Source organism: Eumetopias jubatus, unplaced genomic scaffold, assembly GCF_037043125.1.
Source record: "Eumetopias jubatus isolate StellerSeaLion01/CBP00866 unplaced genomic scaffold, mEumJub1_p1.0 scaffold_1, whole genome shotgun sequence".
Taxonomy (NCBI): domain Eukaryota; kingdom Metazoa; phylum Chordata; class Mammalia; order Carnivora; family Otariidae; genus Eumetopias; species Eumetopias jubatus.
The window spans coordinates 218,290,331-218,315,144 of record NW_028274807.1 but is presented as its reverse complement, the minus strand read 5'-3'; the positions used below and the strand labels follow the sequence as shown (position 1 = coordinate 218,315,144).

At 60.8% G+C, this 24,814-nt stretch overlaps 2 protein-coding genes across 4 annotated transcripts; one reads left to right on the top strand and one right to left on the bottom strand.

Moving 5' to 3' along the window:
• Positions 1 to 6,413: 6,413 nt before the first annotated feature.
• FSTL3 (follistatin like 3) lies at positions 6,414 to 12,419 on the top strand. Of its 2 annotated transcripts, XM_028126202.2 has the most exons (5): positions 6,414 to 6,591; positions 7,921 to 8,106; positions 10,281 to 10,496; positions 10,832 to 11,059; positions 11,150 to 12,419. In XM_028126202.2, the coding sequence occupies exons 1-5, from the start codon at positions 6,489 to 6,491 to the stop codon at positions 11,203 to 11,205; spliced, it is 789 nt and encodes a 262-aa protein (XP_027982003.1). In that variant the 5' UTR covers positions 6,414 to 6,488; the 3' UTR covers positions 11,206 to 12,419. The 2 variants fall into 2 exon arrangements, with proteins under 2 accessions (XP_027982003.1, XP_087874803.1); XM_088018677.1 differs by having other exon boundaries at positions 10,832 to 12,419.
• A 764-nt stretch (positions 12,420 to 13,183) lies between these two features.
• PRSS57 (serine protease 57) lies at positions 13,184 to 17,779 on the bottom strand. 2 transcript variants are annotated; one of them, XM_028126200.2, is made up of 5 exons: positions 17,603 to 17,776; positions 17,175 to 17,328; positions 16,624 to 16,768; positions 14,683 to 14,946; positions 13,184 to 13,593 (listed from the first exon to the last, which is right to left on the bottom strand). In XM_028126200.2, the coding sequence occupies exons 1-5, from the start codon at positions 17,673 to 17,675 to the stop codon at positions 13,345 to 13,347; spliced, it is 885 nt and encodes a 294-aa protein (XP_027982001.1). In that variant the 5' UTR covers positions 17,676 to 17,776; the 3' UTR covers positions 13,184 to 13,344. The 2 variants fall into 2 exon arrangements, with proteins under 2 accessions (XP_027982001.1, XP_087874796.1); XM_088018670.1 differs by lacking the exon at positions 14,683 to 14,946 and having other exon boundaries at positions 17,603 to 17,779.
• Positions 17,780 to 24,814: the final 7,035 nt, after the last annotated feature.

Genomic DNA, 24,814 nt, shown 5'->3' with positions numbered 1-24,814 from the left:
AGAGGGGAAGTTGCCCTGACAGTCAGTCTACACCCATCTGAGTTTCCCCCCTGGGCAGGTGACTCCTGCTCTTGCTAGGTTTCCTTGCCTGTGGCCCAGGGACACAATAGTGGGGAGGGTTCGGGAGGTGAAGTCTCTCCTAATCCTCTGCCAGGTTCAGCCTTTTTTCTTGGCGTTGTAGTGTGTTTTGATCTCGATTTCGGGCGAGTGACCATGTTCAAACTTCTTTTCTAGCTCATTTATTTTTCCAGGTGAATGTTAGGACCTTGTCTCAGGTGGGACAATTCCATGGAGATTACGACTGAAACTGCATTCAACTAAGTGAGCTGGTAGCATTAAGTGCCCTGTCCTGGCCCAGATGGCCAGGTGTGCGCTCATGTACTCACCTACTCAGGTTCAAATCAAGCCTCAGGAAGGGGTCTGGGAGAGCTTTGGGGCCGGAGAAAGCAATTACCCATGTTGCAGGCAAGAGACTGAGGCACTGAGCAGGAAGGGCACTGCCCCACTGGGCAATATTCCTACGGAGGAACAGTCTACTGATGCAGGTTTTGGGTTTGTTTGTTTGTTTTTTTTTTTAATCTTATTTGTATATTTTGAGTTATGCCTTTTTTCCCTTTTTATGTATATCTGTTGGTTCATATTTTTTAAAATTTCTATTTTTTCATTTTATTCATACACACCCAGGTGTATCTCCAAAAGCAGGCTACTCCTTTAACCCGAACCAACAGCACTTTACCAAACAACGGGGTAATCAGTAGGAAAGACACAGAGCCGAGGTCAATCTACAGCCTCAGCCACGTCGGCTGCTCATCTTCGTCTTGGTTCCGCATCCCGCTGCGTTGTCAGTTCTTCCCCCGGGACATTCCTTGGCCGTGACCTTGACACACTGGCACGGGCTCGAGTCAGGCCAACGGAGTGCTCATGCCTCCTCTTCCCGTTCACAGTCCCGTCCCCGAAGCAAACACAGAGGATGGGCCAGGAGGATGAATGGATGCACGAAGGAGAGGAGGAAGGCACGAGGTCCCCCGCTGCGCGAGTTAGGGGTAACGGGAAAAGCCCCGATGGGGGACAGCGTGGCGGACGGCAGCGCGCTGTCCCGTCCCAGGGGAGACCAAACCCCGCGGGACCTCGCTGTGCTGAGCCGGCCGATAAATAACCAACGAAAAAGGGCAGCGGCCACGGACTTGTGCTCACGTCACACCGGGAACTGTGCCCAGCCACCTTGGCGGGAATGCCTCGACTGTCCCCATTTCCCGGGAGGCGCAGGGTGGCAGCTTCCGGGCCGGGAAGGGGGTCCCCCCACCCCCGCTCCCCGGGCGGCGGCGGGGCCAGCAGCGGCGGGTTGCCCGAGGGCCCGCCGCGGGGACGCAGCAGCGCGTGTACGCACGGCCGGCCGCCCGCGCGCCCGCGCTGAGCACTGCGACCCCCGACACACCTGCTGTCGGCGGCTGAGCCCGCCACAGGCTCCGGATCTCCAGCACTGCGAGCTAACCATCTGTGCGGCCGGACTGGCCCTAATTTGTTAGAGCAGCAAACTGGAAACTAATACCTCCAGCTCTCGCCGGTCACATGCACTCTTGCTCTGCCCGGCCGGGTCTCCCAGGCCCCACCCCAGCAGGCTAGCTCTCCAACCATTGGCCGGGGCTAGGTCACATGGCCGCATCTAAGCCAATGGCCAGCAAGAGGAGTGGCCGACATTACGTAGGTCCTGTTCGGCCTATCAACATTCACCTCTGGGCTGGGGGTGGGCCCTACCTTCAGTGGCAAATAATACTGCCTGCTTCCTGCGCAAAATCTGTTCCCTTTGCAGGGGAGAGGTTGGGGTGGGGGCCCTTGGATGGCGTGGAAGAGTTGCCGCGGGAATGGGCTTGGATTGAGCAGGAAGGGCCTGGAACCCAGGCTAAAAAGCCAGGACTTTGTCTAGGGGCCATGGGGAGCCACGGGTGGCGTTTGAGAGGGGAGGGCAATCCCACGAAGGCGTTATGAGGCCCAGCTCTGATCACCACGCCCGAGTCTTCGGTTGCTGCCTTGGCTATCAGCATCACATGCCCTATTAGAGAACCCACGAGGCTTTGCTTGCCAGAGCCCTGACCGTTGCAGGTCCTAGTGCAAGGGCGGTAGATCTTAAGTTGATGAGTCTATCCCAAGCCTTCTTCTGATTGAGGCAGGTGGGAGGAGGTGACCCTGAGAGTTCTGAGGTTATATCCTGGAGGCAAAGGTTGGCACTTCAGGGTATGCGTGGTTGCTATAGCCCCTGCGGATGCGCTGCTCTGGGTCCTAAAGGCTCCACTTGAATAAAATGTAAACGGGCTTAGTGAAAGCTGGTTTTGTCCACTTCAAGTGACAGAAACTCAGCTTAAATGGACTTCATCTTATTGGGGTGGAGGAATTCAGGCACAGCTGGATCCAGGACCTCGAATTACAGTACAGGGAGTTTCTGCTGCCCCTCTTGGCTCAGTGTCCCACTGGCCTGGCTTCTCGCTGGCCATTGGTAGGAGCCACCTGCAGCTCCAGGCTCACACCCCTCCGGCTCAGGCAGGAAGGGGTGTCTCTTTCCCAGAAAAAAAAAATCTCAGAGCTGACTCCTCCTGGTTTGCTGAATGCCAGATGATCCTAATTGGTTGAGCCTGGGTTGGTGCCCACTCCTGGGATCATTTGGGCTGGGAGCACAGGAGGTGATTACTCCAAGGAAAATCTGGTGCTGGGACCAGAAGGGGGGATGCGAGCCACAATCTGGGGGCTGGCTGTCATTGTCCAGTCCAGAAGAGGAGGGCCCTGCCCCACAGCTCAGCACATGGGTCCTGGAATCCTGCTTATCTGGTACTGATGCCAGTCCCAACACTGTGGGGCTTTGTGACTGCCAGAAAGTCACTTTCCTTCCTCCACCCTCTGTAAAATGGGTGCATGTCTCATGGCATCAGTGAGTGGCAAAGAAGGCTCATCACGCATCTTCTCCAGACAAACACCTATCTGCTAATTAATAAGCATCTGTATACACATGTCATGCCCCTGCTGTGCACCAGGCACTGTCCCTGGCATCCTGGCTGGAATCTGCAGTAAGGGGATCTGTGCCCATTTTACAGATGAGAAAATGGGTTACAGAGCAGTCACACACGTGGCCTGGCCAAGGTGGCACATCCTGCACTGGACTCCCACCAGAAGGCTTCTTCTCCCTCCAGGCCTCAGGGTCACCTCCTTGGAGACCCCACAACCTCCCTGCTCCCAAGGGCCTCTGTACCACCACCCGTCTTCATACTTGTGCTCACTCCTTTGTTTGTCTCCGGCAGATGGGGACCCTATCACTGAGGCACCAAGCCCAATTTGTGGTGCCTGCCTATTGCTGCTGTAACAAATTGCAACAAACATGGCGATCTTAGAACAACACAAATTTTCCTCTTCTAGTTCTGGAGGTCCGAAGTCCAACATGGGTCTCACTGAACTAGAATCAAGGTATTGGTACAGTTGCATTCCTTCTGGAGTCTCAGGGGTGGGAGGATCTGTTCCTTGTTTTTCCAGTTTCTGTTTGTGTTTTTTTTAATTTTTTGAAGATTTTTTTGTTTGAGAGAGAGAATGAGAGTGCATGAGTGAGTGGGGGGAGGAGCAGAGGGAGAGAGAGAATCCCCAGCAGACTCCCCGCAGAGCAGGGAGCCCAACACGGCGCTCGATCCCAGGACCCCGAGATCATGACCTGAGCCGACGTCAGTTGCTTGACCGACTGAGCCACCCAGGCGCCCCAACGAGTGCCCTCCTTAATGTCCATCACCCACCACCTCCTTCCATCAACTCTCAGTGTATTCTCTACAGTTGAGAATCTCTTAGGAGCACCTGGCTGGCTCAGTCAGTAGAGCATGCGATTCCTGGTCTCAGGGTTGTGAGTTCAAGCCCCGTGTTGGGCGTGGAGTCTACTTAAAAAAAAAAAAAAAAAGCCTTTTATGGTTTGTGTCCTCCCTCCCTTTCTCCCCATAGGATGAGGTCCTATGCTCATCTGTTTTGTTTCTTGAATTCCACATATGTGTGAAATCATATGGCGTTTGTCTTTCTCTGACTTACACGTTTCCAGCTTCTAGAGGCTGTTCAGATTCCTTGGTTCCAGGCCCTTCCTCCACCTCCGCAGCCAGCAATGGCAGGTCCCGTGCATCTCTCTGGCCACAGAGGGAAGTGCTTTCTGCTTCTGATGACCCTCTGATTCCCCTGGGCTCACCTGTGTGATCCAGGACCCTCTCCCGTCCAAACGTTTGAGGTGGGCTTTCTCTTACCGGGAGCACAAACATCCTACCATTCTTGTTCCTGCAACCCCTCCCTCACCATTGTTCAGTCCAATGCGATTGAAACGTCCTCCTCTGAGGAGCTGGCCTTGACCTCCCGGGTCGGCATTGGGTACAGCATCCTCCATCAGGACCCTGATCCCTCTGGATGGTTGTGGCCTGTTTTCTGTGGGGCCTGGAGGAGTGAAGCCCGGGGCCATGGGCAGTCATGGGGGATGTCTGAGCTGGGGAGGGGCCTCCTGTTAGACCGCTGAGGCAGGAAGTAGGCTGCAGGGGATGAGGCTGAGGCCAGTTCAGGGTGGAGAGAAAGGCATGAAAGGGGGGCTCCCCAAAGAGGGCCAATGACTTGCTTTAGGTCACCCAGCACATGGCCTCCGGGTTGGGGAGATGTGCCAGGTCGGGGGGTGGGGCAGGAGGCTGCTGGCAATCACCCTCAGTTTCGAACCCACGCCAGGCTGACAATAAGCCTTTGGTTTGCACAACCCAGGCTGGGGCGGCTGAGCCATGGCAGGGTCAGGTCTCGGCCAAGGTCGCAGTGTCCAGCTCTTGCACACCCTGGATGAGAACATAGGGCCCCATCCCTGCCCCATTCCCCCACCAGGGGAGAATCCCTTCACAGAGGGGTCAAGGACAGGCCAAGACAGTTGGGTGTCCTCCCTCAGTGCCACTAGGCAGGAACGTGGCCCTTGGCTACTGGTGGGGGCACATGGGTCAGGCTGAGCAGCTGAGATGGAGGAAGGGATCTAGGCATGGCATATTCTGGTGGCAGATCTCGTGCATATGGAAGGTCTGTGGTGTGTGGTTGCAGGGATCTTTGGCTTCCACATCCGGGGCAGGGGAAGATGCAGGAATGGGAGGTGATGCGGTAGCATCATCACCCCCGTGAGATACCCCATTGTTCTCCACCTCTTTTATTTTCCTGAAAGCATTTACCACTCTTTGAAGTTATACATTAACTTGTTCATCTATGTATTTTGTTTCTACGGCCCCTACAAACCATGGGCTTGGTGATGACAAGACCAGGTCAGCCTTGGTCACCTGGTATGCCAGCACCCCCCCAACAATTCTTGCCATAAAGAGATAGTCATTATTTCTTAGAAATTCAAACAGAGAGGGGCTGTACAGGACCCACGAGCATTTGGAGAATGCCCTGACAATTTTGGGGGGGAGCCCCAAAGATAGGAGGGATGAACTCCAACATAGGAGGAGCATCTGGCTGCCCCAAGGCCCCAGTGGATTCAATTCTTTCCAGGGCCATTCTGAAGTCTGATATCACTGTCGTAAAGTGTGGAAAGGCTGGGATTCTGGGTGGTCAAGGGCTCCAGATATATAGAGCAGAGAACCCAAGGAGAGGAAAAAACCCTAAGCCAGTAAGTGCTTTTCAATGGGGCCTGGGAGGACCATTTGCAAAGGTCTGGGAGGGGAGCGGGGGTTGGTGCCGTCTCCCAAAGGCCAGGCTCAGGGGCCACACTCTGGAAGTCTTTCGGAAGGCTCACTGCTGTCCCCGACGCTGAGGCCATTTGTGGCTCTGGTCTCCTGCTGCCGCACCCCTGCTGCCACCCAGCCCCGGCCCATCCCCACGAGCTCACACCCAGCCGAGCCCACTGGCTGCAGCGGCCAGGGGGAGTGAGCGTGTGTGTGTGTGTGTGTGTGTGTGTGTGTGTGTGTGTGTGTGTGTGTGTGTGTGGATGTTGCTGGGGCTGAGGTCTCCGGAGTGTGTGGGCGCGTTGGGGCGGGGAAGAGGTTAGGGGCCCAGTTCACACTTGGGCCACATGAGCGACCGCTTGCAATCCACGACGTGATACACGGATCCGCAGACCCGCTCCCCGTGGGCCTCCAGTTAGCTCAGCCACAGCCCTCCGGCTGAAGACCCCCCCCAAACTCACGGTGAGCCCCTGGAACTCACACCCACCACCGGTTTGGCCCTCTCGCGCTGGCCACAGGGACACCTTCCCAAATTCTCGGGCTCCCAGGGCGGACCCCCAATCCCCACCAGCTGCCCTCGGGGTGGCCAGGCCCAGCCCCTGCACACACCGTGCGCGACACTGCCTCGCGCCCCGCCCCGGCCCGGCCCCGCCCCGCCCGCAGCCAGCGGGACCTTTATAGGGAGCGCCCGGCCGCGGCGCGCTGGGAAGTCGGTGCCGCCGCCCTCCCAGCCGCCTGCTCGCCCGCCCGCCAGCCCGCGCGTCCGACGCGGGGGCCGCCGCCGTCTCTGCGTCCGCCATGCGTCCCGGGACGCCGGGGCCACTGTGGCCACTGCCCTGGGGGGCCCTGGCTTGGGCCGTGGGCTTCGTGGGCTCCGTGGGCTCGGGGGACCCCGCGCCCGGTGAGTGGGGCGGCCGGAAGGGGCGGGCGGGGTGGGCCACCCACGTGGGCCTGCCCGGAATGCGGGCCTTGGGGGAGATGTTGGGGGGCGCGGCGAGGGTGGCAGCTGGTGATCGGAGGCCTCCTCAGGTTCAATCTGGGAGGGCTTCAGGCTCCCCTCCCCCAGCCCCAAAGGGCCTGAAGGAGGGTCACCAGGAGGTCAGCAGAGCAGATGTGGCTCTCTTTCACAATTGTCAAGAGTAGTAGTCACCGTGACTGCTGACATTTATTGAGTGCTTAGTGTCCACCCTCCCTGAATCCATAATAATAGCCCAATAATGTGTGTACTCTCATCACGCCCATTTTCCAGATGGGGAAACTGAGGTGCAGGGTCACACAGCTTGTAAGTGGCAAACTCAGGATTCGAACCTGAACCATGTGAGTCCTGAAGCCCCAGAGAGGCAGGGCTGGGTGGCTGGACCCTGGACCTCCACCTGAGGTCTCAGATCTTCTCCAGGTTTGGCTTAGGCAGATGGATTGTTGGAATCCCATACCTGCCACTTGTTGGGGGATGCCGGGCAAGGAATATCCCCACTCCCGGCCTCAGTTTCTCATTTTGTAAGATGGGTGCCAAGGTGCTGGGCTCCCGGAGCTGGTCCCTGTAAGGCGCTCAGACAGTGCCTGGGAACCAGTGAGCTCTCTGGGATGGGGGCCATGGCCACTCCTGCCCCCACTTAAGGGTGCAGAAAAGGGAGGGCTATCAGCCTGCCTACCCCACCCGGCAGCCCCACCCCAGCCCCGCTCGAAGGGGAGAGCTGAGCCCCCTCCCCGAAGGCCGTGTCCCCAGGGAGATGGTGAGCTCATGCAAGGGGAATGTTCCCAAGTTGGAGTGAGTAAGAGGCGGGCCAGGCAAGGGGGGGCTGCCAGGCGAGGGGGGCTCTGTGTGCCCTCGGGCGCTGTCTAGACAGAGGGCAGAGGCGGAGAGGCGGCTCCAGGGCCCACTGACCCTGACATGTCCAGCTCTGGGTGTTTGACTGGTTGGGCAGGATGCCAGGCCTGGGCCTGGGGGCCTGGAGTGAGGGAAGGTGGGGAGAGCTTCCCACCATGAGTGGGGGTTGTAGCTCGTAGAGGACAAGGAATCCCAGAAGGATGGCAAAAGGATCCAGAGCTGAGCGGGGATGGGAGCACCTGTGCAGGTCTCTGCCCCTCCTTCCCAGGTGGGGAGCAAATCATCCCCTCTGTAATTACCGAGCACCAACTGCATACATCCCCCAGGGCTGGGAGCCGGGTGTTGGGAGTGGTACCGGAGGGCACCTCTGGTGTGGTAGTCACTGCCCCACCTTGTCCACAGGTGGTGTGTGCTGGCTCCAGCAGGGCCGAGAGGCCACCTGCAGCCTGGTGCTGAAGACTGACGTCAGCCAAGCCGAGTGTTGTGCCTCCAGCAACATTGACACCGCTTGGTCCAACCTCACTCACCCAGGGAACAAGATCAGCCTTCTGGGCTTCCTGGGCCTTGTCCACTGCCTCCCCTGCAAAGGTGAGACCATGGGCGTCAGCCACAGGCCAGGGTCACTGGGACAACTGAGAATGAGCTCCCCACCTCAGGGTATGCAGAAGGTGGTTGAGTGTTTGTGGAAGGAATCCAGGGTTCAGAGAGAGGCTGGGGACTTGAGGTTCCCAGGCCTCAGCCTCCATCTGTTGAGGATTTGGGAAGAAGCCTCCATCTGTGGAGGACTCCCCAGCTTGGTTTCTAGCCTCTAGGCCCTTGCTCATGCTGAGTGCTCTGCCTGGGTGACCTTTCCCACCTGCACCCCACCTGGGAGAAGTACACTCGACTCACACCTAACCCTGGGGAAAGTGGATTTTCCCAACTGGCCATTTGGGTTTGTGACCCGCCCCCCCCCCCCCCCCCCCCCCCGCCAGGCAGTGTTCCAAACACTTAATCTGCCCATAACTGCACAGATTCCAGGGATCTGTGGTGGGACCACAGATTCATGTTTAACAAGCACGTGCCTTCTGAACCATGTTCTGAGAAGTGTTCTCTGCTGCCTCCTTCATCAGACTAGGAACTCCTTGAGGCCAGAATGAATGAATGAATGAGCCAAGACATATTATCTGCCTTGGAGAAGGGGCTGGGGACCCTCCCAGGCCTCTCTGGTTCGGGCCAAACCTGCAGGGGCCCAGAGGTGGTGTGGGGGCATGGCTTGAAGGAGGTGGGCATTAGTGCCAGGGTGTTGGGGCATCATTAGGAGTTTGCCAGCTGGAGAAAGTATGGGATCGGGTCCTAGTGGGTGGGGCCAGGGCAGGGAGGAGGCTGGAGCTGAGGGCCAAGCTGAGAGCCCAGCTGGCCACTGGGATATGATTAATCCCTGATCAGCCTGGCCGGGTGGTCTTGGGCTCACTGCCATGTGCCCTGGCTCCCTCTAGAACCTCCTCTGGGTTCTGGGAGGAGGACAGACTTCAAAAATTGCATGGCCTGGGCATAAGGTCCAGGTCACCGCCCCCCCCCCCCCCCCCCCGCCCCCCAATCTCATCTGGCCTTGGGGAAGGCAACTCAGTTCTCCCACTTCCGTTCCAGCTTGTGAAGCCACCCAGGGGGAGTGTTTCCAGATGTGTGTGTGGGCAGGCAGCTTGGGAGGTGCCCAGGTGCGGCCCACATGCCCTGGCAGGGGTGACATGGGGGCGCCAGTTCACCCGCTCATTTATGCTCATGCTCCGCCAGTCGGCCTCACCTTACGCACAGGGAAACTGAGGCTGAACTCAAGAGTCTGCCCTCCAGGCCCACAAGCAACAGAGCTGGGGGGGTCCGTCTGGGGTCTGGCCTGGAGTTTTTGTGCTGAGGAGCCCCTGGCTCTCCTCCGCTCACAGCTGTGACGAGGCCTCAGTTTCCCCCTTTTGTAAAATGCTGACAAAATGGCATCACCTCATGGCGGAGTGGCTGGGAGATCGCAATGAGCCTGGGAGGGCCTGTAAGATGAGCAGCTCATTAATGGGTCTGGGTCTGGGTCTGAGTCCGATCTGCTCTGCGTTTCCCAAGGTCCTGGGATGGGGGTGGCGGGGGGGAGACCCCAGAGAGGGAACTGCCCTGGTCAGACCTGTTTCCCTGCCTGAGAAATAGGACTGGGGGGGCAGGGGTAACCCCTGATTCAGGGGGCTCGGGATGTGGGAATCCCCCTCCCCAGGAAATGAGCCTCAGGGCGTAGCGCCAACGCCCCGCCCTCCCCGACGCCTCCTCCGGGTTGGTCCTGGCAGGCAGACGCTGCTCGTCCTCCCCAGACCGGCGCAAGGACGGGGTGGGGCCCCCCTCCGCTGACGCAGTCGGGCCCCCCGCCGGCCTTCCCTTCAGGGCGCGTAAATCAGGGAACAGACGCCAGCCCGAGCGGGTGGCCCAGCTGCGGAGCGAGAGCGGGCCCGGGCCCTGGAAGCTCGTTCCTGAACCCCTAGATTCCGGGCAGACACCCGCCTTCCCGCTCACTCTGAGCCCCGCCTCCAGGCAGAGCCCCAGCCTCGACTCCCGGCCCACCGGGCGCGGGGCTGATCTCGTCCCCGACAGATCCCGCGCCCAGACTCCGAACCAGTCGCCCTCGCCCGTGTTCCCCGACTCGCGGCCGCTAGCCTCAGAACAGGGGGCGGGGGCGCCGTGGGCTCCGCGGACCTCCGGCCTCGGCCACGCGCCCCCCCCCCCCACGCGCGCGTGCTCTGTGTCCGCAGATTCGTGCGAGGGCGTGGAGTGCGGCCCCGGCAAGGCGTGCCGCATGCAGGGGGGCCGCCCGCGCTGCGAGTGCGCGCCCGACTGCGCGGGGCTCCCGGCGCGCCTGCAGGTCTGCGGCTCAGACGGCGCCACCTACCGCGACGAGTGCGAGCTGCGCGCCGCGCGCTGCCGCGGCCACCCGGACCTGCGCGTCATGTACCCGGGACGCTGCCGCAGTACGTGGGGGCGGGGCCGGCGCGGGCGGGGGCGGGGCCTACCAACTAGACTCCGGAGAGGGCGCCGCTGGATTGGTTCAGCTGTGGGGTCGGAATGAGGAAAAGCGGGGTGGGGTTTTGGAAAGGGAGGTCTGGGACTCACGTGGCGTGAGAGATAGGGGTGCGTGACTCAGGGCGGGGCTTGCGGGTGCAGCCCGGGGGGCGGGGCCTGGGTGTGGAACGGGTGCGGGCGGGGCGCGCGGAAGAGGGGCGGCTTCCGGCGCGGCCGGGGGCGGGGCCTGCGGGTGGGGCCTGCCGGACCGCGCCCCTGACCCGCCCCGGCGCCTCGCTCGCAGAGTCCTGCGCGCACGTCGTGTGCCCGCGGCCGCAGTCGTGCGTGGTGGACCAGACGGGCAGTGCTCACTGCGTGGTGTGTCGCGCGGCGCCCTGCCCCGCGCCCTCCAGTCCCGGCCAGGAGCTCTGCGGCAACAACAACGTCACCTACATGTCCTCGTGCCACCTCCGCCAGGCCACCTGCTTCCTGGGCCGCTCTATCGGCGTGCGCCACCCGGGCAGCTGTGCAGGTGCGGCGCGGAGCGGGGAGCAGCGGCGGGGTCTAGCGCCCCGCCCCTCTCCGCGCCCCCATTTCTCTTCTCGTCCCTCCCGTTCTGCAGGCACCCCTGAGCCATCAGATGCAGAGTCGGAGGCGGAGGAGGAGAACTTCGTGTGAGCCTGTGGGGCCGGCTTGGGCCTGGCGTTCAAGGCCTCCCCGTTTTATTTATTGCCACAGCCGAATCTAATTTATGTCCCATGGACGCTTCCCAGAGCCTGGACCGGGACCACCTGGGGCGGGGGGGGGGGGCCGGGAGCCCCCTGACAATATCTTGGAAGGATTGGGGGGCAGGAGGCCTGGGAGTGTGGCTGGTGGGTGGGGCTCCCACCGCAGGCACCGTGCTGCCCAGGAGGACCCCATGCTGCTTCTGCTCTAGGGGATAACTTAATTATCACCACCGCCGAGAGGGCTGGGGATTCACCCCTGCCGGCAATTAATGAAGAAGCACCCCGGCCTTCTAGGCCACAGACTGGGAGTGAGAAGGGGTCCGCAGCCTGGGTGTGCATAAATGAGCCTCAGAACCTGCTCAGGCCTCAGATAGACCAAGGAAGCAGCCACTGTCCCCAACCAGCTCAAGAACTCCAGGGTTTACCTTCCCTCCTGCTCCCATTTCCCTAGTATGTCCTGTGGTGGCCCCTTAGAAAAGCCCAGCTTGTCCCCTGGAGTGCGTGAGGGGCTGTCTGTGTCTCCTGACACGGGCCTTGGGCCAGCATCAGCCCAGAGTGGGGCATTATGTCCAGTGGTGCCCAGTGCACTTAGGGCGGGCCCCAGGGGGGCACAGGAGCCCCTGCTCACCCACTGGCCCGGGGTGGGGTATGTGCCCCAGGACCCACTCTGTACCCTGCCTTCTGGAGCCACGTGTCTGAGCGGCACCCCTAGTTCTGGCTGCTCCATCCACAGGTGAGGTCCAGACCAAAACCCCTCAGTCCCATGAGACTTGCCCTGGCCAAGCCTCTTAGCCCAGTTCCAACTGGACCCTCCTCACCCACCAGCCGGCTCAGGAGTCTTCACACCAGCCAGATGCTGGCCTTGGGCCAAGTCCCTGCTTTCTCTCTGGGCTGTTGCTTGGTGTCCCTGCTCTGTGGGGACCAGAGCGTCAGGCCACACGTGGGGGGCCCAGCGGGCAAGAGTCCAGCTCTGAGTTTGGGGGAGCTGCACAGGAGCGGTTGTGCTCCGCCTCTCCTAGCCCCTCAGAAGTGCCTTACCTGTGACCCTGAGAAGTGCCCTTGAGTAATGGGTTCACCCGAGCCCCCCGACAAGGCCATCTCCCCTAGCCTGGGGTCCTGCCTCACCAAAGAAATAAAGACTCCACTTTGGAGTGTCCAAGCCTTGGTTTGCCTCTCTCTCTCTCTCTATCTCTATCTCTCAGCCTCTGTGCTGCCCCCCTTTGGTAGTGGGTCACCAGCCGGGGGCCCTGGGGTGTTAGGGTGGTGAGTGGGGAGAGACCCCTTCTGTCTCTGGGCCTCAGTGTCCACCTCTGGGCAGTGGGCAGCATCTGGGGAGACAGCTGAGGACGGTAATGTGCAGAGCTGGGGCCGTGAAGGGAGAAAGCCTTTCTAGAGCAGGAGAAGGAAGAGGGGATCAAGATGGCTTAGGGCACCCCCAGGAATCCCCCTGAAGGTACCCCCAGGAGGCCTGGCCTAGAAGGGTTGGGGGTGTGATAATAGCAGTAATACAATTAATGATGATGCGACAACAATCACACCAGCTGGGCCTTACCCAAACCTTGTGACAAGCCGGGCACCGTTTGTTGGAAGCCCTTTTCAGAGAATGAGAACAGACTGCACGTGGAGCCAGGCCAGCCTGAGACCCCACCCTCTCCGGCCCTGGCTTCCCCACCTATGCGTGGGTGTGGTTAGCTGGAGGCTGAAGGAGTGCCACGTGGGGGGCACTGTGTGGGCAAAGGCCAGGAGGCTGCCCCGGCTGTGGGTTGGGGGTGGGTCAGTGCGGGGAGGGTGGTGAGGGGCCTGGGTCCTGAAGCAAGCGGCTCATCGTCACTCAGGGAGGCAGTGGCGAAGCCAGACTCTCGGCCACACCGAGGCACAAGAGAAGCTCAAAAGAACGTGGATGGACCCTGGAGATGAACCATCCTGTCTGGTTATTCAGTTAACATTTTATTTCGTCATTTTGGCCCTTTGGGTTTGGAACTGATGCCCTCTCCTACCCCACCCCCCAACCCATACATGCCAGGCTTCCCCAGGGCTTGGGGGGGCCCGTGGATGACCTGCCCTGGCCATGGGATTTCCAGGGAAGGAGCTATGTGAATCGTTTGCCATCTCGTTTGTATACCCAGTGCTGCTGTGGTTCCGGCGACTCCTGCAGGGGCCTGGTGGTCTTGGGCAGGGGGCTGGGCCGGGGCCCTCGAACCACATCCCATATCCAGCTCACGAAGGCAGACACCTGCGTGTACACATCGGGGGTCTTGGGGTCGCCGCACCACAGTCCAGAGAAGGAGACAAGGCCGTGGGCCCGGTTCCTGCACACCAGGGGCCCCCCAGAGTCCGCCTGGGGGTGGAGGGAAAGGCGAGTTCAGGCGTCCATCTCTGGGCCTGTTTCCCCAAAGGAGCTTCTATGTGCAAATCTGACCAGGACCCTTCCCTGCCTCGAAACCCTTGCATGGCTTCCTAGAGCTCTTCCAGCAAAAACGATGCTTACAGCCTTCAGGGGCCGTGAGCATCTGGCTCTCACCCACCTGTCTGTCCTCCTTTCCTTTCGTTTTGGCCCCACCAGCCTTCTGGGCTGTTCCTGAAGTAAACCAAGCTTGCTCTAGTCTCTGGGCTTTTCCATATCCTTGAGACCTGTTACTGCCCCCTTTCAACACTGCTGGTATAGATATACAAGTCTGCAGTACTTTGTGCAGTAGGCAACCTGCACAGCTGTACATGGCAGCCCTGAGATGAGTCTGCCTGGCATGCCTTCCCTCAGATCTCCTCAAGACTCCTTCAAATCTCAGCTCAAAAGGTGCTCTCCTCAGGGAAGCCGCCTTGAATACTCACCCTAAAATTCCTACTTTCTCCCCTCCTCTCCCCTCCCCAGTCCTATCACCCTAACTAATCTAGAATCAACTCTGACCCTATGAAGTAGGTATGATTAGCATGGCAGTTTTACAGATGGAGAAAGGTCCAGAGAAGTGAGGTGACTTTTCCAAGGCCACACACCTGGGAAGTGGCACAGTCTGGATTTGGACCCACACAGCTGGACTCCAGAATCTGTGTTTTGAATTACTACACTCTTTGCCTGGAACAAAAAATCCTCCAGATTGAGTTTCTCCCTCAGCATCAGGACCAGGGCTGCCATTAGTCCATACAGGGAGCAGAACCTCCTTGATCAAGATGTGTACTGCACCCCTACTGAACACTGCTTATAGATACACAAATCTGGAGCCCTTTGTGCAGTGCATAACCTGCACAGCTGTACATGACAGCCCTGTGACCTTGGAAAATTCTTTGTCCTTCCAGGGTCTCAGGTGAGGTCTCACCTGGTCTCAAAGGTGAGCTGGGACTTAGTTCCCAAGCCTCTGCCCATCTCCAGCCCTCTCTGTGGGCCTCAGTTTCCCCATACCATAGGCAGGCAGGGTGGAGACAAGTATCTTACTGAGCAGAAGCCACGCCGCCGGCGGTCCCCACTTTGGGTGCAGAGCATACCAGGGCTCAGCTGACCCCTCCAAGAGCTGTTGCAGATGTCCAGGCCCAGCACGCGGACCTCAGCCTCCATCAGCCCGGGCGGCAAGTCCTCAAAGTCAGATATGGAGCCCCAGCCAGCCACCTGGCACCGCGCCCCAGCCTTGAGTGGCCTGGCACCTCTCTGTGGCAGCTTCAGCAGCCCCACTGCAGGACCCAGGACAGCAGAGCGGTTCAGCTGCAGAGAGACTGCTGAGTTAAGGTTTACCCCGTGATCTCCTGCCGCGGTTTACCCATCATGACACCTGGTCTCTAATTGGCCTCATGGAGAGAAATCAGTAGCAGCCAAGAGGCCATCAGGAGGCCCTGCCCATCAGGCCTCACCCCCTCAGACCACGGCTCTGGTCTCCCCTGCTGCCAGAAATAAGTGTCCTTCTAACCAGCATCTCCCCTGCTTGTAAGCCCTCCCCCGTCTCCCCGTCTCCCCGTTGTGCTTGGGACGATACCGCTTGCCTCACCATTCAGCCCTCCCCTCCAGGCAGAATGAACTTACTGTCATTCCGTGGTCCCCCACCCCTTCAGGCTGGAATACCTTTCCTATCCAGCCTTCAGGTGTCAGCTTAGATGTCGCCTCCTCCGGGAAGGCTTCCTAGACTCCCGGGGTAGGACAGAGCCTCCTCGGGGCTTCCATGGGCCCCTGTCAGGGCCAGGTTACTCAGCTGCCATCCTGTTGGACTGGAGGCTCCAAGGGGACCAGCCCTGGGGCTCTTTGTTCGTGGCTATATCCCCAGTGCCCAGCACACAGCTGGTGCTCAATCAATGTTTATGGAATGAATGACTCAGGCCCCAGGTTTTGGTATTCACTCACTCCTTGTGGACTTGGCCCTGCCCCGACCATACCCCAGCCTTGGTTTCCCCAGCTGCATAATGGGATGGGTGAGCTGTGGCTTCCAGGCTTTGGGGTTTCACAGATGAGCAAAATCCACATGTGAGCTTTGGCCACTGACACTTGCTGCACCCTTCTAATTTTGCCGAGAGAATATGGCACCCCGAGCCCTCCTGTTCCCAGGGACCTGTTTCTGTCATGTGGAATGTCCCTCTGTTTTGGACATTCCCCTTTTCTCCACATTTGGAGAGCAGGTTTGAGGTGTTTTCTCATTAAAACGGAGGTCCTGAGATGCATGGAATTGAATTTGGGGCACCTGAGTGGGAGATGTGGGGGGTTGCCCCCAAGCAGGAGGGGGCCATGGGGGGTCCGAATGGATGCACCCTGTGTGAGCAGGGAGGGAAGCTCACATTTATGGGAAGAGCTGCTTCCTGCCCAGAAACCCCACAAAGGGCCTGGGGAGCAGGGACTGGAGTATCCGATGCCCTAGGGTCTCATCTGTTCTGAACATCGAGGCCTGCTGTGGGCCATAAATGGCCACAGGAGAAAAAAATCCCTGTCCTCCCAGTCTGGAGAGGAAGCAGTGAACAATGGTAAAGAAGCAAATGTTTTCAGTGGTGCTGGACCCAGGATAGGTGGGCCAGAGGGAAGGGACTGGGGAGACGGCAGGGGGTGGGGCAGCTTGCAGAGGGGGCCTCCTCAGAAGGGAACATTCGAGCGAAGACTTGAGAGAGTTGAGGGAGGGAGAAAGCCGGGTGGTGTCTGTGGGAGTGTGTCCTGGAGTGAGCCACAGCCAGTGCAAAGGCCCAGGGGTTCGAGCATGCCGGAATGCTAACGGCTCAGTCGGCCCTGAGTCGGGGGCTGAGGGGAGAGTGTGGGAGGCACGGAGGGCAGAGGAGAGACGTGACCTGACTTGGGTGTTCACGGGACCCTTCCAGCTGCTTTTCGAACGTGTCAGTCAGGCCGTCATGGGGTGGCACGGACAGGCCAGACCTGCCTGCGTCCAGTGTCCCCCCGCCCCCAGCTCACCTTCAGCAGACAGATGTCATTGGCATGGGTGGCGGGCTGGTAGTCCGGGTGCCTGATGAGAGCCGAGATGCCAAACACCTGCTGTGTCAGCTCTGGAGCATGCAGGATGTGAGCCCCCAGCACCACCAGGCCCGTTCGGGGGTCCCTGCGGGGGGAGGGGGGCTTGAGAGCGAGACTGGGGCCTCGGTCTCCCCCGTCTGCAGAAAAGGGGGTGCGGCAGCCCATGTGATCCTGGCGAGAGCCCCGCGATCATAATCATGTGTATCTGCATTCCTGCTTCAATTATGGGATTTACCCAGATGGTCGGAACATTAATGTTAATCAGTATGATAACAAGGTGCTTCGGTGGACGTGATACTTGCTATATTTATTATAATTCCCAGCTCAGTTATAACCTCCGACACTTTCAATATTAACGTCAGTGGTTCTTTAACAAGGTACTCGGGATGGACGCAGGGCTGCGCTCCTCACGTACCCCCCCCCACCTGCTGTCAGGTAAGCTGCCCCTGCCGAGGACGTGGGGGCTGGAGCAGGCCCCAGCGTGGGCTCACCTGTGGCTGAAGCAGTGGGCCGCGGAGACCACCCAGTGGGCACGGAGCAGGAAGCCTCCACAGTGGTGCTGGCCCTCAAATTTCACAGACACCATGTAAGGACGGGAGTGGGGCGTCACCTCATGGCCCCCAATGATCCGGGCGCCCCAGGAGCCTGCGGGCAGGGCAGGACTGCGTCAGGTCGGGGCAGGAAGAGGGGTGGTGGGAATGGGCGGCTCAGGCACCTGCTGGGGCGGGGGTCGGGTGGGGGCCAGCAGGTCGAGATGGGCTGGAGGCGAGAAGCCCAGGGAAGGTCTCCGAGTGTGTGCTGGGAGGAGCCTGAACCCCAGAAAACCTGGGCCTGGGCCTCCACCCCGGTCCCCGTTCCCGGCGACAAGCGGGGCAACAACCCAGAGGGCTGAGTAGCCGCACGGGTCGGGGGCTCTCACCTGCGGGCCTCGTGGGCAGTGTGAGGACCACGGTCAGCAGCAGGCGACCCAGCTCCCCGGCCCCAGGCCCCATGGCTGTCACCGGCTGGTGGCTCCCTCCAGAGCTCAGCAGGACATGGGCCCCACTCTCACCCAACGGCCCGGGAAGGGGGAACCTGGCTGTGGCCTGTGGTCGGAGGTCGGCCAGGCCCCGCTAGCAACGCCCAGTTTTGCACTGGAGCTTCCGAGAAAGCTGATGACTCCCCTGCCGCAGGAAGAGTGGGCGGCTCAGGGGCTGCCTGCCTGGGGCAAAGCCCGGCTCTGGGGGGCCCTGTGACCCCAGCAGTCACTTACCCTCTCTGTGCCTCAGTTTACCCAGCATCTGCCCTCGGCACGTATGCAGGGAGCTTCCTGCGGTACCCAGTATGCAGGCGACAGGCATAGGGCCCACGGCTGCCTCCTGGGGGTGTAGGTGCCGGCTCTCTGGCTGAACGGGGTCTGGCTCCAGTGCTGCCTGTCTCCCATCTGCAGCCCCAGCACAGACCTCATGGGTGTGAGGACAATAAGATGGGCCCGCGATTGTTGCTGCCTTGGTTGCATTTATCGAGTGCTGATTGTATACCAGCCTCTGGCAGGAGCCAGAGGCGAGAGCAGGACAGTGACACAGCCCCCACCCCATGGTGCTGATGTTCTGCAGGGTCACAGGGTGTAGGTCTGGTGATCTGGGGTCATGGCTGATGCCCAGTTCTGGTGACTAGAGAACATAGAGACGGACAGGGGTCACTCAGGCCCGTGAGGCAGAGGGTTCTGCGGGCTCGGGAGCAGCGTGCAAGCGGCAGGGCCTGGGGGAGCCTCTGGGACACACGTCCCCTTGCAGAGGCTCTGCTGAGACCAAAGCCCTCGCCCTGCCCCACCCATTGGTACCACTCAGCCTGTGCCCGACCCAGGACACAGAGGTGGAGACGTGGGTATGGGCGTCTGCAGAGCCGGGCTCCCCGTCCAGTGTGGAGGACCCGACAGAAGAGGGTGGCTGGGTGTCGGGGTGGGGAAACTGAGGCACGGGGGCCAGTGTTTCCACCTGGAGGATGGGGCTGCAGGGTGCCAGGCTCACCCCGTACATGCCTTGCAGTTCCTGGGGCAGGTGGAGGTGCAGAGCCCGTCTCCCAGAATGGCCCCTTGCCAGGTGCACAGCGGACATGCAGGCCCAGACGAGCATGGATGCATGCGGTGGCCTCCACCAGCGCTGCCTGAGGTGCTGCGCCAGCCGGTCACCTGACATAGCAACCCTGGGCGCACACGGGGTGGGGGGGGGGTGTCCAGCCTGGCAAGGGTGTGGGACAGGTAGAGAGGAGAGCTGATGAGGCTGGAAGCGGGGAGAGACCCCCGGGGGCAGAGAGGGAGGGAGTGAGGGGGGTAAGAGCGGGAATGGTGGCCCTGAGGAGCAGGCACGTGGCCGCAGCGCACTCCAGGCTTCCTGAGCCCCTCCCTGAAGGTGGGCCCGTGCACCCTCCCTCCAAGGTGCCCTTCCCAAGTCCGCCTGCCCGGCCCCCTCCAGGCGCTGGAGGTGGTGGTCGTCCAGCCTGCGTCGTGTCAGAACCCTGCCGAGGGTCCGTGTGTATGTGGGAACCCCCACGACCGCACCGAGGGTGCTGCCGTTCCTGGGTTGGGAGGTGTGGGGATGGGGCGCTAGGGCTGGAGCACCCCAGACCTGCAGCCCACTCCCAGCCCCTCTCTTCGGCCCCAGCCACTCACCTGGCCACTTCGCAGTGCGTGGCTGGGAAGATGCCCTCACCAGCAGCAGGGACGTCATGAAGGGCCTCAGTGGGCGCCACCTCACAGCCCCCCACGACCCCACCTCCCAGGGTCCTACGGGGCAGAGCCATATGAGTGAGGAGCCGCGACCACACCCCCAAATGCCGCCCAGCCTCCCACTTACCTGGCACGTCCGGTGTGACAGGCCACCACACACCGATTCTCTGACAGTTCTGGGCTCAGAAATACAGAATGGAAGGCTGGTGTCCCCTCCTCCCCCCGGGGCCCCCGGGAGACCCGGCTCTGGCCTCTTCCTGGCCCGCGGCCCCCCTCCATCCTCACCGCCAGCCGTGCAGGGTCTGCCCATCTCTGGGACTCCCACCCTCTGCCTCCCCCTCGTGAGGACCTCGTGAGGACGCCGGGCCCCCCCCGGGAACCCAGGGTCACCCCCTCCTCGGGGGCCCTGACAAGGTCCCCTCTGCCGCGTGAGGGGACACGTCCCAGGTCCCGGGACCAGGACGGGGAGGTCTTTGGGGTCATATTTAGCCCACCCAAGTTCCGTATCTCCTGAGATTGCCGTGTGTCCTCATCCCCATTTGACAGATGAGGGATGAGGCCCAGAGCCTTGAAGGCAGCAGGGCCGGGGTAGACAGGCGGGCTCGGTGGGGGCCGGGTTTTAGCCCGGTGAGGCCCACCGATCTGGTAACAAGTGAATGTCATTCGAAGCTCCTGTGTCTGTGGTGACAGGTCAGGGCTGTGGGAGGGGCCAGCACGACCCTGAGAACCTGCGGGGAAGAAACCCCAGGGTCCATGCGGCAGCTCTCCACTCGGGTCGGACCCCGGGTGGCCACCCAGAGCCCAGCTGCCTCAGGCAGGGGATGTTTCTTCGGGGAACCATTTGGGGGCTCTGTCTGCTCTGGGCCACTGGGGCTGTCCCAGGCCACACGCCCTGGGGGGCTGGTGTGAGTGTTCCCCAAGCTTCAGGGGTCCCAGAGCCCCCTGGGGAATCAGCATTGTTTCTATCCCTGTGACGGATGGAGAAGCTGATACACAGAGAGGGTAAGTGGCTTGGCCAGCGTTGCTGCCTCCACCAGAGGCTGATTCTGCCCACAGCCAAGCCCATTTCCTTCCCATCTGGGGAACGCTTGTGAAACAAATAACCGTCCTTCCTGGTCTCAAACAACCAAGCTCCCCAAAGCTCCGTGGAACGGGCGGGGGGTCCCCGTTTCCATTTCCCTAACTGAGGCCCAGAGAGGGGAGCCTGACTTGTCTGGGCTGCACAGCAAAGGGTCTGAAACCCAGCGCTCGGGACCTGAGTCCTTGAAGGGTGTCCCCGCAGAGGATTTGGGTGGCTTTCCCAGTCGGAGGGGACACAGCCACGGCGACGGTGGTGGCGGCGGCAGTGATGATGAGAGGTCCCTCTGCTGAACATTTGCTTTTGTTATTGATTTGTGGGAGCTCTTTATATGTCAAGGAGTTTAACTCAGGGTCAGATGAATTTCTTTTTCTGAGCAACTATCAGGTGCAGAGGACACAGGCTCCCCTCACCTGCAAAGGCTGGGGCTCCCAGGGCCATGGCACAGGCCAGGAGGACAGCAGGGGTCATGGCTCCTGGCATACGGCTCCGTGCCGGGCCTGACCTGCAGTTCGGGGCCATGAAGCTGGGGAGGGGGTGCTCTGGAGCCTCTTGCATCTGGCTCACCCCTTCTTGGCCCCTTTAGGGGGCTTGTGACATTTGAAGTTATGGCACCAAGAGTTCCGGAGGGGCCGGCCCAGGTGGGGGTGCAGGGGGCCCAGGGGGAGCCCGTCTCAGCGGGCTCACCCCACCCCTGTGTGTAAAGAAGATAACAGCAAGAACCACGATTGTCATCACTGCTGACTCTCGGTTCCCTCACCCTGACACATGTCACCTCCTGTTCTGACCCACAACCCAGGGCTATTGTCACCTCCACCCAACAAATGGAGAAACTGAGGCACAGCGGAGCACAGTGACTGCCCTGGGTCACTCCTGGAGCCCTGCAGGCTCCCACAGAGTAACCACTGGGAGCTGGGCCCCAGGGCCATGAGATAAACAGCTGCTGGTGCAGGAACGGCAGCTCCAGGGTATTTATCCGGGCCCCCTCGGACCCAGCCCTGAGGGGGGTGTACATCTGCGTTCATCACTCAGCCCGGAGCCGGTATGCAGTCGGTGCTCAGTCGGTGCCCAGCCCCGTACCACAGCCAGAGTGGCAGGAGAGGTGGGGGAGTGTATCAGGAGCCGCTGGGCATTGGAGAAAAGCTCCAAAGCTTCCCGGAAGACCGCAGCTACGGCGTTGGAGCCCAGGGACCCCGCTGCCCGGGCCTGTGACCTGGCCCTTGAGAGCCTCGGTCGCTCAGCCGCCCAGCGGAAGAAGGGCCCGGAGCGCGCTGAGGCTCAGGCTCAGGAGATGCTTAGGGCAGGCTCCGGCCTCGGCAGCATCCCTCGTTTCGTTTAACCCACACACTTTATTTCTCTCACGTAATTTAATGAGCATTCCAAGGAAATCACTTCTCATTTCTTGAAGCGGGCGACGGGCTGCCTCAGGAGTAAACACAGCCCCCCACCCCCGAGTGACATCCTGGATCCCATGAGCGCCTCTCCGGACTCCGGGCCCTGGTGAGTGTGGGGCTGCCGGGCACCTGTCTGCCTCTCATAGGCTCTCCTGGCCCCGCACCCAGAGGCCTGGCAGAGAGCTGAGGAAGACGTGTGCAGGAGTGAGTACCATGCCCACGGGAACCAGTGGGTAAACTGAGGCTGGGGGCCCAGAGCCCCACCACCTCTTCCCCCCTTATCTGCCCTCACGGCTCCAGGCTTCCTCCTGGGGAGGGCCTTGGGGGAAGCAGTATGGCCACTCCTGGGGTCCCCAGAGCCACCCCCACATCTGGGGGACAGGTGACTCTGGGGGCATCTCTGGGAGTATCAGAGAGGGGTTGGCAAGGGGGCTGGGTGTCCGGGGAGCCCCTTGCAGCCTCCCCATGTGCCCATCTGCACACGGCACTGGCGCCATCCTCCCCGTGGGGGAGGTCAAAGTGGACCCTGGGAGATAGGAAACCACTCATCCCGTGGGTGTTTATTGAGCACCTGCTGTGTGTGCTGGGAATGCAGACAAGTCCGTGCCCCCGTGGACCAGGCAGATGACATCATCTGCCAAAAGTATTAAGTGGTACAAGGGTGGTGGCCAGAGAAGGACAGGGAAGGGGATAGGGCTTTAAAACAGGGAAACGGAGGAGACCCAGTAACAGTGGGCAAGCCAGGAAGGTGCTCCTGGAGGCGGGCACAGCGTGTGCTGACGCGGGGTGTCTGGATGTGGGGTGGGGGAGGTGAAGGGAGGGCCAGGCTTGGCAGGGCTCAGCTGGACCGGGGAGCGAGGCTGCAGGGCCCTGGGGAGTCACAGCAGGTGCCTGACGGGGACAGGTTAGGGCAGACCTCTGGAGTGCACCGAGGAAGCTGGCGGACGCGCGGGAAGCTGCGGGGCTGGGGGCGGGGCGGCACGGACACAAGGCCTGAGCTGGGGTCAGAGCTGAGGCAGGTGAGGGCGTCTCTGACTCAGGCACAGGGGAGGAGGGGTCTTTGGGGGGTGAGAGTCCCCTGAAGTCCCAGGGCCCCAGAGGATGTCCAGCGGCGGCAGGAGCTCAGGGCAGGGCAGGGGGTGCTGGGCGGAGCCCCGGGGCTGGCCACGCCCAGCGCAAGCAGAGGTGGCCAGGGTGGGGGAGAGGGGGGAATGTCGTCATGGAAACCATGGGTGCACGTGGCTCAGGGAGGGGCTGCCGAGGGTAAAGCGACCCAGACTGGGATGGGGGCTGCAGCGCACGGAGCAGAGAGGAGGGGAGATGGGTGACCTGTCGGTGTCTCAGCTCTGGCCCCCTGCGCGCCCCGCCCTGGCCCACCTCCCGGCCCTTGCCTGACACTTCTGCCACCTGGGATGCCCGCCCACCATCTCTGCCCTGCCCCCTGTCCCGTTCTCCTGTGGCCCCACCTCCGGGCTGGTTCCCCGGAACACACCTGAGACCGTGGGTGTTGGAGTCCGTGTTCTGGGACCCGGAGAGGACTTTGCTTTTGATCTGACGGAGGCGGGCGCCCTGGGAAGTTTAGGGTGGGGAAGGGACCAGAATATGGGGATGGGGACCGTTGCTCCCATCAGCCCCTCCCCATCAATACACTCTCCTCCTCTCCTGTTCTTGCACAAACCTCAAAACTCGCGTCATTTCTTTAGTAGACCAAAAACGCCCCGTCTCTGAGGACGAGGCTTCTGGCCCCCCCGCACAGGGCCAGGAGCACAGTAGGTGCTGGAGGAATCTATGCAGGCTTGATGGACTTGGAGGTGGAGGGGCAGTGATGAAACCTCTCCAAGCCCGCTTTTGCTGAGCGCCCAGTGCAGGGTCAAATCTGGGCCCGCAGGCACCTGCTTTGTAAACAAAGTTTTATAAGCACTCAGCCACACGAATGCATTTGTGTATCGCCCCTAGCTGCTTGGACACTGCAATGGCAGAGCTGATTCCTTGCGACAGAGATCCTCTGGCCCGCAATGCCAAAAATATTTACTATCTGGCCCTCTACAGAAAAAGTGCCAAACCCTGAGCTTGTGTGCTGGGCACTCTTCCAAGCCTTTGTGTATATTCACTCCATTAACCCTCCAGCAGCCATAGGAGGTGGGGGAGGTAAGCCCAGAGAGGTTAAGAAACGGACCCAGGGTCACACAGGCTGTGTAGAGATGAGCTGGCACTCAACCCAGGGCCCCTGAGACTTCTCGGGGCTTTTCCGTTTGTTCGAGGCTTGTCGTTTCACCTCACTGTGCTAATGCTGAGGGAGTACACACACACTGTAAAGAGGGAGAGACAAAGACCCTCCCCATCCAAGGCTCATTCCAGGTTATTTCCTGATACACACACAGCCCTTTATGGACCACCTGCTGAGTGGAGGGAAGAATCTACTCCCCCCACACTGCAGACCCCATAGGTGTTCAGGGCCAGGAGCTAGGGTTCTCGTAAGAACCCGGAAGGTCAGGGCCGTAGTCTGCATGTTGGTGGGGACAGGACCTGCCTCACTCCCAGCCCGTGGGGTCCACCTGTGACGCAGCACGTAGGACTCAGGACAGACTGCAAGGAGCCAGGGCGGCAGAAGAGCATTTGGTTGCCTCTTACATCTGATGTGCCTGCTCCCCACGTCACCTTGCCCGGGGCCTCCCCAGGCTGTGGAGCCTGCTGCTGGCTCGGGCGGGGCCTCACAGATGTCCAGATGCCCACCCAACGTCACCCTTGTCATCCCTCCAACCCTGTCTGTGTCATCGTGTCCCTCCAGGGGCTCCCCAGGAGACAAGGGGCCTCTAATACCTGTCATCCCATGTCCCATCTGGGGGCAGTCCTGTTGGCTCCCCTTTCAAGATCCGCCCAGAATCCACCTGCCTCTCAGCCTGGTCCAGCCTCCACCCTGTCCCTGGGGGCCCTCTTCTCAGCCTCCAAGTC